The sequence below is a fragment of the Hippocampus bargibanti genome, linkage group LG20 (genome assembly GCF_051943395.1).
Source record: "Hippocampus bargibanti isolate YZ-2025 linkage group LG20, ASM5194339v1, whole genome shotgun sequence".
Taxonomy (NCBI): Eukaryota; Metazoa; Chordata; class Actinopteri; order Syngnathiformes; family Syngnathidae; genus Hippocampus; species Hippocampus bargibanti.
In genome coordinates this window covers 2,349,736-2,363,519 of record NC_142753.1, presented here as the reverse complement: position 1 = coordinate 2,363,519, position 13,784 = coordinate 2,349,736, and the positions used below count along the sequence as shown (strand labels likewise).

General features: G+C 43.8%; 1 protein-coding gene across 1 annotated transcript in view; it reads left to right on the top strand.

Moving 5' to 3' along the window:
* The window catches only part of cdk6 (cyclin dependent kinase 6), a 41,809-nt gene that overhangs the window by 22,224 nt on the left and 5,801 nt on the right, over positions 1-13,784 (top strand). The window contains exons 5-7 of the mRNA XM_089023285.1: positions 361-470; positions 9,859-9,909; positions 9,992-10,127. Coding sequence (XP_088879411.1) covers positions 361-470; positions 9,859-9,909; positions 9,992-10,127 — 297 coding nt within the window. The remainder of the gene's footprint in view (positions 1-360; positions 471-9,858; positions 9,910-9,991; positions 10,128-13,784) is intronic.

The window sequence follows — 13,784 nt, the reverse complement described above, 5'->3', positions numbered from 1 at the left end:
TGACTTTATTGTATAGTACAGTTTATTTATTTAATCATAATACTATAGCACATTTATTATACATAAAATAAGGTATATTTTGTGTAGTTTTAAGGCATAGAAAATTAGAAAGTAGAAAATTATGGTTTATGGGGACCTGGGAACAGATTATTCTCATTTTAATGGTTTCCTATGGGAAATAATGTTTTGGAATACACAATTTTCACCTTACACACTCTGTCTGGGAACCAATTAAGTTTGTAAGCCAAGGTCCCACTGTACTTCTTTCAGATGTTTGATGGTGTAACAATACATAAAAAATCATGATCATGATGAGCATAATCAATCAATTATGCTCCTTTTATCGTCTGAACGCCGTAGGTGGTGACACTGTGGTACCGAGCTCCGGAGGTGCTGCTGCAGTCTAGTTACGCGACCCCAGTGGACCTGTGGAGCGTCGGCTGTATTTTTGCCGAGATGTTCAGAAGGAGGTGAGGCGAAATATGTCAAATGTAGCATGGCGCCTAATACATAGACTCCTCATAGACTCTGATTCTGATGCAAAATCCAAAACCATATATGTGTTATAAATAGTATAAATACACTGTCCTAGTATTTCCTCATAGAGTTGTCATCCCTTGAACAGGTCCCATGCAGCATTTAGTTTCTAGGTAGACATTGATGAATTAACTAATTCGCTGCCATTCCCGAATGTATTCAGGAATTGAAAAGTGTAACGTGGAGCGCCATTCCCAAATTTGTTCCGGTTTTGGTTTTTCTTGCAGGGTGTGCCGATAAAGCGCTGGTCAGATCTCTGGCAATGTTTTTTACCTTCGACGAGGGGGCAGCATTTGCCTTTTGTCAATGTTAGCGCTTTGTTACAACTTCATCTGTTGTTAAAGCGCTCTATAAATTAATATGTATGGATTGTATTTTGTACAGCCGCCCCCATTTCAAGCTCAAAAAACTGCAGAACCATATACAGTAAAGTCTCGTTATATCGATGTTCTCGGGAGTCCGAAAAAATATCTATATAACCGGACTATCGATATATCCGATCCTGCGCGCATGTAATTTTCTCCTTGCGTTCATAGAAATAGTATCGTAATAAGCGGTACTATCGATATAACCGATATCGATATAACGAGACTTTACTGCAACTTGTGAATTAAGTATTTTTTTCTGATCAAATAAGAGAGTAAGGTTTTTAACGGTGTATTGAATGTTTATGTAGTCCTAAAACTTAATATTTGGGTCCTACAATTTGAGTGAAAATGACAAAAACCCTGACCCGGGAGTGGACACATTTTTGCACGTATGGAAGTGAATGAGTTAAGCTCGACCACTTTGTGAACCAAAACAGCAGCTCGCTCTGGCCATTCACTTTCCGTCAGATAAATTGGTACCTGTAGTTCGTAGTAACCCGCATGTTTAAATAAGTGTTTGCTTTATAACGGGGAATTCGCATATGTAATTCCAGTTTTTCGTTGGTGGTCTGAAATTTTCTCCTCAGCAAATCAACAAAACCCCACCAAATTGTTTTATTCCCTAATGATATCTGTCCGATAGATTTTTTTAGCTGTGAGAGTCGTGTCATCACAGTTGGCTTATCAACCTCTTCCAGTCATGACTGGAAACTTGCTGTGGTTGCAGCACATGAGTCTGAACGCCACTTCTTGATATACAGAAGGTGTTTGTCAGTTTGTGGTCTAACTGACTTCATACCCTTCAGCCATGCCGAGCTAATAACCTCATTTTCCGTCAAAAACGTCGTCAAAAATCTTTGCTTCCTTATTAATGTAAAAAAGCTGATCAGAATCACCCTTTTCATCGCTTATTAAATATCAAGGGTTAAAAAAAATGTCTCTCTGTTGACCAACTTACTTTCATGGTCTGTTTGGTGTAGATAAGAACAACCATTTATGCTTTCTTGCCCAACCGTCCACACATGGCCACCGCACATATGCCGACCTGCAGTGTATTTAACGACATGCGGGGTGGACCAGGAAAAATATGACAATAAAATAATATTCGTAGACTTCCAAGCGCAACTAGAATGTTTTTTTTTTTTTTTTTCACTTCACCGCACTCCATCAACTTTGCCAGGGCAGGCTGTAATGGACACGCACACACGCCCACGTGCACGCTCAGTTACTCTCAAGGTGATTAAGTTGGCTTTTTTTAAAAGGCCACCTGTTAGAGATTAAAGGGCACCTGGGCGATGCTGTCGCAGAAGGGTGGGGTGTGAACAATAGGAGGGAAATCTATTGTTTGCCGTCTACCCGTCGCAAATCCAAGACTTTGGCCACTGAAAGTTCTAAAAGAAAACCCGCTGATTATTTCTGAGCAGAAGAATCGCTGCCGCATGAATTATTTGTGTTCATCAGATTGTGCACTCGAAATTTGATTTTCATTGTTGATACACTTATTGGCTGGACACCAGTGACCAATGTTCCCTCTAATTTTTCATGTGTCTGAGCAGACACACAAGCTCCCTGAGCACACTGAGGACCACTGTGAGCAACATCAGATGTGTACGCTGTGGCCACTAGTGATGTGTCATTCACGAACGAGCCGGTTCTTAGAGCCGGATCTCTGAAGTGAACGAAGAGAGCCGGTTCCTAACAAGGAGCCGGATATGGGAGCCGACTTTTTTTTTTCACTATTCACTATTCTCGATTTTCTCATGTTCCTTCTTTCTGATGTTTCCATCACTCGGGACCGCTACATCCACGACAACAGCTTTCTTTTCCACTTTATCTATGACCACGATATCTGGTTGGTTGGCCATTACCATCTTGTCGGTCTGTATCTGGAAGTCCCACAGGATCTTTGCTCGGTCATTCTCCACCACCTTGGGAGGTGTTTCCCATTTTGACCTTGGGGTTTCCAGTCCATACTCCTCACAGATGTTTCGATAGACTATGCCAGCCACCTGTTTATGGCGCTCCATGTAGGCTTTCCCTGCCAGCATCTTACACCCTGCAGTTATGTGTTGGATTGTCTCAGGATGATTGCCTCTGTGCTGTCCTTTAGGCCAGCCCTCTCTAGCCACTGATAGGACTTCTTGAGATCAGCCACTTCTGCTATGGTTCGGTGGTACATCCCGTGTAGGGGCTTTTCCTCCCATGATTGTCCCTCTTCCATCACCTCATCCTCTGTTCCCCATTGTCTGACACATTCTCTGAGTACATCATCTGTTGGAGCCTTGTCTTTGATGTATTCATGGAGCTTGGATGTTTCATCCTGGACAGTGGCTCTCATACTCACTAGTCCCCGGCCTCCTTCCTTACGGCTTGTGTACAGTCTCAGGGTGCTGGACTTGGGATGGAACCCTCCGTGCATGGTGAGGAGTTTTCGGGTCTTAACATCTGTGGTCTGAATCTCTTCCTTTGGCCACCTTATTATTCCTGCAGGGTATCTGATCACTGGCAGGGCATAGCTGTTTATTGCCGGGTCTTGTTCTTGCCAATGAGCTGGCTTCTGAGGACTTGCCTCACTCGCTGGAGGTATTTGGTCGTCGCCGCTTTCCTTGTTGCTAGTTCGAGGTTGCCATTGGCCTGTGGTATACCGAGGTACTTGGAGCTGTTTTCAATGTCTGCTATTGTTCCTTCAGGGAGTGAGACCCCTTCAGTGTGGACTACCTTGCCCCTCTTAGTCACCATCCGATTACATTTCTCCAGCCCGAATGACATTCTGATGTCACTGCTGTAGATCCTGGTTGTGTGGATCAGGGAGTCTATGTCCCTTTCGCTCTTAGCATACAGCTTTATGTCATCCATGTAGGAGGTGACTGATCGTAGCTCCATTTCTGAGGCGGTATCCATAGCCTGTCTTGGCGATTATCGGGCTGAGGGGGTTCAGTCCTATGCAGAACAGCAGTGGGGAGAGTGCATCACCTTGATATATGTCACATTTGATGGACATTTGCGTTAGTGGCTTGCCATTGGCTTAAAGTGTGTTTTTCCACATCCTCATCGAGTTTGCAACGAAGGCTCTCAGGGTCCCAGGGACCTTATACAACTCCAAGCATTCAGTGATCCATGTGTGTGGCATCGAGTCATATGCTTTCTTGTAATCAATCCAGGCTGTGCACAGGTTGGTATGTCGGGACCTGCAGTCTTGAGCGACTGTTCTGTCAACCAGCAGCTGATGTTTCGCACCTCTAGTATCTCTACTAATGCCTTTCTGTGCTTTGCTCATGTATTGATCCATGTGTCCACTTATCTTAGCCGCAATGATGCCTGACATGAGCTTCCATGTTGTGGAGAGACAGGTTATTGGCCGATAGTTGGAAGGAACTGCACCCTTTGAGGAATCCTTCATGATCAGGATTGTTCGCCCTTCGGTTAGCCATCCTGGGTAAGTCCCATCCATCAGAAACTGGTTCATTTGTGCTGCTAGGTGCTCGTGGAGAGCTGTGAGTTTCTTTAGCCAGTAGGTGTGGACCATATCCGGGCCTGGTGCCGTCCAGTTTTTCATACCTGAGACTCTTCCTTGTATATCTGCCGCTGTGATGGTAACTGGGTTCTGTTCAGGGAGGTTGCTGTGCTCCTCTTTCATTGTGCACTGCTGTTATGTGCGACCTCCTTCTCCCATATGCCGTTGTAATCGGGGCTCGCTTCCCAATCTCATCATTCATTGGGGCTTGCCTCCCAATCTCTGGTTGAACCTCTTCCTCTGATGTGGCAGCCTGGGGCCCTTCACCTCGGAATTTGTGTTGTACCTCATCAATCTCAAGTTGTGATAGCAATTGTAAATTTAAATGTAAATTTCTCCACTGTGAGACTAATAAAGGCATATCCAATCCAATCCAATCCAATTGCCGTTTGTGGATATTGGAACACTGAGCTACTAGTTGTTTCGTGGTCAACCGTGACTGTAGGTTTCGAAGTAACCATTCAGCCCCCATTCTCCGCATGTAACCCCTCTGACTAGGGTTGCTTGAGTAGTAGCATTCCAACAGAGCCATGTTATCGCATCTCGCCCATCTCCGCTTTGTTCCAGTAGCCCATTTTTCATCAGGGTGCTCTGGTTCCCCAGCACCTGACGCAAACCTTGTTTGGCCGGGAGACGTCTGAGCCGGCATGTCATTCCATTTATTGTCTCTCATCATTTTTTTCATGAGGTAGGCATTAGAGTGAAGGGTCTTGCCCAAGGACCCACACTGGATGATGTTTTTTTGTGCTCATTTTCTCTGCCACAAGTGGGATTCGAACCTCGTCTCCCATATGCCAAACTGATGCCTTATCAACTGAGCTATCCAGCCGTGTGTGTGTGTGTGTGTGTGTGTGTGTGTGTGTGTGTGTGTGTGTGTGCGTGTGTGTGTGTGTATAAATATATATATATATATATATAGTAAAGTCTCATTATATCGATAGTACTGCTTATTACCATACTATTTCTATGAACGCAAGGAGAAAATGTACATGGCGCAGGATCGGGTATGTCGATAGTCCGGTTATATCGATATTTTTTCAGACTCCCGAGAATATCGATATAATGAGACTTTACTGTGTGTGTGTGTGTGTGTGTGTATATATATATATATATATATATATATATATAAAATTGGTCTCATTAACTAGGTTATATCAGTTCTAAACATATATATATATATATATATATATATATATATATATATATATATATATATATATATATATATATATATATATATATATAAAATTGGTCTCATTAACTAGGTTATATCAGTTCTAAAATATAGATACAGTAAAGTCTCGTTATATCGATATTCAAGGGAGTCCGAAAAAATATCGATATAACCAGGACTATCGATATATCCGACCCTGTTTGCATGTAATTTTCTCCGTGCGTGCATAGAAATAGTATCGATGTAACCGGGACTATCGATATATCCGATATCGATATAACGAGACTTTACTGTATTAAGTAATGCGTTTCTGTTTTATTTTTTTTTGTGCGCTGCATACATGTTCTTGTGCGCTGAGTATGTGCAAGCAGTGCGCGATTGCGCACGCGCGCAGCTTCGGGGGAACGTTGGTCTGGAGTTATATGAGCTTGAAATGGGAGCGGCTGTCCAAAATACAATGCAATAAGTACATATTGGTTTATACAGCGCTTTAACAACAGCTGAAGCTGGAACAAAAACGAGACCTGAACAAATTCGGGAATAGCGCTCTATGTCATATTTTCAATTCCTGAATAAATTAGTGAATGGCAGTCAATGTGTTAAAATAGACTACACGTTGACCTGTTTCTAGATCCAGATTTTATTTTGTGCAAACATTTCACGTAATAAAATGCAGTAAATTCAACACAACCTTTTTTCCAGCATGTTTGACCCTGCGTTTTTAACGTGATGCCTCCAGCCGAATCTTTCTCCATTATAAAATTGTGAATCAGTCAACGTGGCTTTATTACTTAATTTAAATTAAAATTACATTTCTATTTAAATTTTAGTAGTTTAATTAAAAAATAATCCTGACATTTTAAGATGCACCATAAGACACAAGCTCAATTCATGCAATGCAAATATAACCCGAAGAAAATGTAAAGACCCATAAACATCAGCAATCAGCCCCCCCCCCCCCCCCAAAGGCGCGTTTTCCCTTTCATGATCGAACATACCAACGTTTAATACCTCCTCTAATGACTACATTGTTGTGAAAGGAATTTGAGCAAATATCATACAAGTCTCCATTCGCATGGCTTCGGATCGTGTCAACGTGAGTCATTGTTGGTAGTGAATAAGACAGAAGAAAAAAATGCCTGCTTGTTGACATTCCTCTCATCTTAAAGAAGATCGACTGTGTTGTGTTAATGGTCCGGCAGAAATTGACTTTCTCACAGTCTGTTATGCCGCAGGCTTTTTTTTTTACATAAACACTACGCAATATATGCAGATGCAAACCTCATGATAGAGTTTGTCAATTTGGCAACTGCGGATCGCATGCCTGTGGTCATCACGAACAAACCAGCACCCCGCAGCAGGTTTAAAAATGGACCTGTCGGAATGATCAGCCCAACTTGTTTTGGCATGATGGCTAAGTGAATCTTCCAAAAAACTGGTTTGGTGTGATCTCAAAGGCAGTTTCAAAAAGGTGAACCGTCAGCGGCCAGTCCTCGTCAATTGAATGAATAGCTGCGACAAATTCGGTATTAAGTTAATTAACATCAACGGTGTACAGGATGCTTTGGCTTTTTTCTGTCCCGGGCTACCGACGGCAAACTTGGTCTGATGTTGACTTCTGGAATTTGTGTCGCTGCCAAAGCAGACATGGACGCCCACGGGCTTCCAAAGATTAGTGTTAGTGTGTGTGTGATGATTTGAAGTAACGAGTGCCAAGCCAGAGTCTGCCTTGTCTAATTGCTTACCTTTCTCAGAGCATTGCTCATATTTTGGCAAAGCTGAACAGCTTTTTTGGGACCTTCCCAGACATCAAAAATATATTTTTTTAAACCGTGAAAATATGTATTGTTCCATCTTCTGTTACACGACTAAAAATAAAGAATGTGTACATATTTTCAGAAGTACCACAGTTATCAGGCACAAAGGGCATTGTTGAAATTAAGCTTTTGACATCAACACCTCCTTGTTTCCTTCAGCGGCAAGATCGAGTTCCTATGCTTGGTTCTCTGTTGGGATAATCACATGGTTCTTTCACACGGCCCCTCCATCCCCCCGCTCCTATTTTACGACTTGCATTCAAATGACGAAAGTGAGAGGGAGCGAACAGTGTACAGGATGCTTCGGCTTTTTTCCGTCCTGGGCTACCGACGGCAAACTTGGTCTGATGTTGACTTCTGGAATTTGTGTCGCTGCCAAAGCAGACATGGACGCCCACGGGCTTCCAAAGACGGGCCAAAGCCACAGGAACCACCAGCAGTTTTGCTGCCGCTCTCCTCCCGTGTTTTTTTTTTTTTTTACTCTTCACTTGCATTTCCAATACAACCCCACAAATGCTCGATTGAGTTGAAGATGCCAGTCTGAGACTTTTTTTCCTTTAGAATGACATTTGCCATTTTACCTTGTGGTTAAAAAAACAAAACAAAACAGTATGTATACTGTCACATATTGTGTTCATTTGCATTCCAAACCAGGAAGTACTGTATTTTCCAGTGTATAAGGTGCACCCAAAATCCTTGATTTTCTTCAAAAGATTACCCTATGCCTTATATCCCGGTGCACCTTATATGTGAAGTCATATTGAGCCACAACAGGTCTCACAACTACTGTTAGTGGCCACCAACTCCACCCCCCTAAAAAAGAAGTAGTGTGTTACCAGAGCCTCTAATGTAGCGCCTTATAATGTGGTGTGCCTTATGTCTGTGTAAGCTCTCAGTCGTACAGGAGTGGTCCATCGATGAAAAGGTTTCTTCAGCCGTCATCTTCATCTTCTTATATCAGCAAATAAAGTCTTATATATATATATATATATATATATATATATATATATATATATATATATATATATATATATATATATATATATATATATATATCCCTACTATCCAGACATGGCGGTGCCGGACTCTGCTATGATAGGTCCCTGCGTTTCAGGTTGGGGGAGCAGAGGACTAGTCCCTGCCACTCCACTGATTGTTCCTATTGTACTGACTAACGACTGGCCTGAATGCCCCACTTCCACCGGTATCACCTCATCAGTATTCATAATCCTATTTTGCCGAAGTAGGCTGTTGTACGAACGATCCAAATTGACCACCAAACCGGTTTAATGAAGGATTTAGTTTAGTACTGCTCTTTACAATTTTCATTCTTACAATGTATTGAATAAACTACATTACTTTGTTTTTCATTTGGCAGCCTATCTTTTGGATGCACTAATTTCTGCCTTAAAGTGTTTATCGGTTTGAAATAAGCAGGAATTTTGTGTGGCCAAAGGACTCTTTGTAGTTTTTCAGAAACTCCTGCAATGTAAGGTATACTGCTACTCCTCTCCTTTTTGTATCTGCAGAATTTTTGGTTTAATTCCCTATTCTTTCTTTCTGACATTTGTTAAATGACCACTGAGGTTACCCACAGTTTATGAGTCCTCTCCTGATATGTTTTGACTCCTTTTCTCTACCTTCAACGCTTGTTGGTATTAGTTTAGCCCTATGCTGGAGGGTTCTGAATACTCCTAGTTTGTGTTGTAAAGGGTGGTTAGAATCAAAAAGTAAGTATTGGTCAGTGTGCGTAGCCTTCCTAAAGACTTCTGTTTTTAGCGCTCTGTCCTCTTTTATAATTACTTTACAATCCAAAAAGGCTAGTTGGTTCTCTTTAATGTCCTCACGAGTAAATTTAATGTTGATGTCGACCGAGTTGAGGTGATCTGTGGAGGATTGAATTTCTTGTTTTTTAATTGTGACAGAAGTATCGTCCACGTATCTAAACCAGTGTCTAGGTTTTGTCCCCGGGAAGGATGTGAGGGCCTGTTTCTCCATCTCTTCCATGTACAGATTAGCCACCATGGGCGAAAATGGTGAGCCCATAGCACAACCATGAATTTTTTGTGAGAATTTTTCCCTAAATTGAAAATCCGTAGTATTAAGTCAGATTTCCAATAATTGGCAGGTCCGGTTTAAGTTTGGTTCTTTCATGCAGGGAAACGTCCGCCAGCAGGCTCGTTCCCACCAGTGAGTCTGGGTACACAGGGTACCCACATACTTATTTCAAACCGATAAACACTTTAAGGCAGAAATTAGTGCATCCAAAAGATAGGCTGCCAAATGAAAAACAAAGTAATGTAGTTTATTCAATACATTGTAAGAATGAAAATTGTAAAGAGCAGTACATTGGGGAGACTAAACAAATTCTCAAAAAAAGACTATCAACATCGTGTCAAATCTGTGTAAAATTTATGAGATTGTGAGCAGATTTCCTCTGTCATACAGGCCCCTGTTTCGCGGGAACTCTGACGTCGATCAGCTGGGAAAGATTTTTGAGTGAGTATTTTGCAGATTTGAAATTTCAATGACCACTCGCATTGTTTCGGAGTGAAGGATGAAAGAACGTTCCTCTCTGCAGTGTTGTTGGGGTACCTTCAGCAGAGGACTGGCCCCAGGAGGTGGCCCTACCACAGAGTGCCTTCACCCCACAGCCTGCTAAGCCAATTGAGGACTTGGTTCCCGACATCGACGAGCAAGGGCGGGCCCTCTTGTTGGTACGTCCAAATGTAATTGTTTTTGTGACTATGATGTTTTAAATCAGTTTGCCATTAAAACTGGAGCCGCGCAGAGAAGCCATCAGCCAAAATGTTGACTTGGAGAGTCTGTGTTGCAGAAATGCACCCTCCGCCTTGCTCGACAACATAGCCATGTTGTTTGCGGTTAAATTACAAAATAAATCAAGTCAAATCCAGTCAGAATATGAGTTTCCTCAAAACATTTCTGTTCAGAATAGTTTTTCCATGTGCTGCGCAAAGAAGATTGTTTTCTCTGTGAGGTAGCTGATGTTTGTGTGATCGCCAACTATTGGCCAGGCATGCAAATTACATTTCATTTTCTTTATTTTTTTAAGCTTTTAAGTTTGAGGATCATTTTTAATAATAATAATAATAATACATTTCATTTATAAGCGCCTTTCAAAACTCTCAAGGTCACTTTACACCAGACTTGGGCAATCTACAGCGCGCGGGCCACATACACTCACTTAGGCTTTTTAATCCGGCCCGCCAAATTTCTCCAAATTATAGTAAAAACAGTGTCTGAAAGTCATGATAAAAAGTTAGCGGACAACAGGGCAGACAACCCTGAAAAGTTGCCTGCCTGGCCATAAAGCCGTCTGCCCCATTTTTCACAACTTGAAACACAATAAGACGAGTAATCGCAAAAAAAAAACATTGTCGCAAAGTATAAAGTTTTTTTTTTTTAATTAAGGCTGTACCTACCACAAATGCTACCTTGCTTAATTTACATTAAATATCCGTGGCTAAAGATTTTGCTCCAGTTGTCGATTGCCATCATGGTGCACAATGCAATGTTTGCGTTTCGTTGTCTGCTACAAGCCACCAAGCGCCTTTCATAACTACTCTCAAGTGCACTTTACAATAACGGGATAATGTAAGTTTACATTTTGTAGCGTCACAAATTTTGTTCGCTTCTTTTGAATCTTTCTTCTGGGCTGGGGTTCTGTGCATCTATTTTGGAAAATGATATGCAAATCCACAACCTAATAACGCTTGGGAAAGTCCGAAGCATGAAGCAGGCTTCTGATTGGCTGCCGTGCCGAGTATGCAAATTTCAACTGCAGGTAGCCTATGTCAAAGTCAAAAGTCAAAGTCAGCTTTATTGTCAAATATGCTAATATGCATGACATACAGCACAGATGAAATTAATGTCCTCTCGGACCCAGCGTGCAAAGCACTTATAACGTGGCTAAAAATATATACAATTGACAACAGACAATACATGTAATTTCTGAATGTAAGTGAGGTAGTGTCATCTGGAAAGTGAGGTAGTGACATATATAAAGTGAGGTAGTGACATATGTAAAGTGAGGAAGTGACGTATATAAAGTGACGTAATGTAGTAATGCAGAAACAAACACCAAGAAAGTGTTGAAGTGAGGTCTTGCAGAGAAAAAAAATGAGAAAGAACAAAAACATAGAGTTCAGGATGATAGTACAGCATGAAGCATGTACTCAGAGTTTGGTGAGGGTGGCAGTGGGAAGGGGCAGGCTGGGCAGGGTTGGGAGGGAGTTAAGTCTCCGGACTGCCTGGTGGCAGAAACTGTCCTTGAGCCTGTTGGTCTTGGCTCGGAGACTCCGCAGTCTTCTACCCGATGGCAGCAGGCTGAAGAGACTGTGGGAGGGGTGGGTGGGATCGCCAGCGATCCTGATGGCTCTGCGGGTGAGGCGGGTGTTGTAAATGTCCTGAAGGGGGGGTGAGAGACACCGATGATCTTCTCAGCTGTCCTCACGATGCGCTGCAGTCTTACGGCAGGACACGGTGCAGGCGCCGTACCACACAGTGATACAGCTGGTCAGGATGCTCTCGATGGTACCGCGGTAGCAGGAGGTCGTGATGGGGGTCGGGGCTCCAACTCTTTTGAGCTTGCGGAGGAAGTACAGGCGCTGGAGGGATCTCTTGGCCAGTGATGCCGTGTTATGGCTCCAGGACAGGTCTTCGGATATGTGCACTCCCAGGAACTTGGTGCTGCTCACTTTCTCCACTGCAGCACCGTTGATGGTTAGTAGAGCATGCTGGGGGCGCACTCTCCTGAAGTCCACAACAATCTCCTTCGTTTTCTCCACATTCAGACGGAGATTGTTGTCCTTGCACCACATGGCCAGGCAGCTGACCTCGTGCCTGTAGGCTGTCTCCCCGTCGTTGTTGATGAGGCCCACCACAGTCGTGTCATCCGCAAACTTTATGAAGAGGTTGGAGCTGGGTGATGACAGTGAGCAGTCATGCGTGAGCAGAGTGAAGAGGAGGGGGCTCAGCACACACCCCTGGGTGGTTCCTGTGTTCAGCGTGATGGTGCTGGAAGTGTTGTCTCCAACTCTGACTGCCTGTGGTCTCCCCGTCAGGAAGTCCAGCAGCCAGTTGCACAGGGAGGTGCTGATCCCCAGTTTTCTCAGTTTGTCGGTGAGCTGTTGGAGGATGATTGTGTTGAATGCTGAGCTGAAGTCGCTGAACAGCATTCTGACGTAAGAGTCTCTGGTCTCCAGGTGGGTGAGCGCTGTGTGGAGAGCTGTGGATTGGATTGGATTGGATATGCCTTTATTTCGGTCGAGCGCTTGGGCCGATATGCAAACTGGAAAGGGTCGTGGTTGGGGTGGGAGGGCAGCCTTGATGTGGTTCACAACAAGCCGTTCGAAGTACTTAATGAGGATGGAAGTGAGTGCGACCGGGCGGTAGTCGTGTGGCAGGTGGGGCATGTCCGGGATGATGGTGGTGGCTTTGAGGCATGTGGGCAGAACAGCCTGGCTCAGTGAGGTGTAAAAGATGTCTGTGAAGACATCTGTGAGCTCCTCAGCTCAGTCTCTCAGAACACGGCCAGGAATGCCGTCGGGACCCGGGGCTTTTCGTGCGTTGGTCCCTCTGAGGGATGGCCTCACGCTGTCCTGGGACAGTGTCAGCACCTGTTTGCCGGGAGGTGGTGGGGTCTTCTGTGCTGGAGTGCTGTTGTCTGCCTCGAAGCGGGCGAAGAAGTCATTCAGCTGGTTCAGCAGAGTGGTGGAGTTCTCGCAGGTCTGTGGAGAGGGCTTGTAGTCTGTGATGGTCTGTATCCCACGCCACAGGTTCCTGGTGTCTCTGCTGTCACCAGCTTTGTAGGCAGCGTTTCGAGCCCTAAGCAGCCTGTGGACTTCACCCGTCAGCCATGGCTTCTGGTTGGCCCGTATGGTGACAGATCTGGTGACAGTCACGTCATCCATGCACTTCCTCATGTAGGAGGTAACAGAGTCTATGTACTCTTGGAGGTCTGTGCTATTGTTGTAGGTGGCCGCTTGTCTGAACATGTTCCAGTCGGTGTTGGAGAAGCAGTCTTTGAGTGCGTCTGACAACCCATCAGGCCACACTCTTATCTGCTTCTTGACTGGTTTGACAACTTTTACAAGTGGCCTGTATGCGGGCATTAACATGATAGTGGAGTGGTCCGAAGCTCCTAGGTGGGGGAGGGGCTAGGCTTTGTAGGCTCCTTTGTGTGTGGTGAAAACATTGTCCAGAATGTTGTTACCTCTAGTCGGAAAGTTTATGTGTCCATGGAGTTGTGGAAAAACGCTTTTCGGGGGCATGGTTGAAATCGCCAGCCAGGATAAAGAAAGCATCTAGATGGGCTGTCTATTGCTTGCTGATGTGCTGGTAGAGTTCATTCA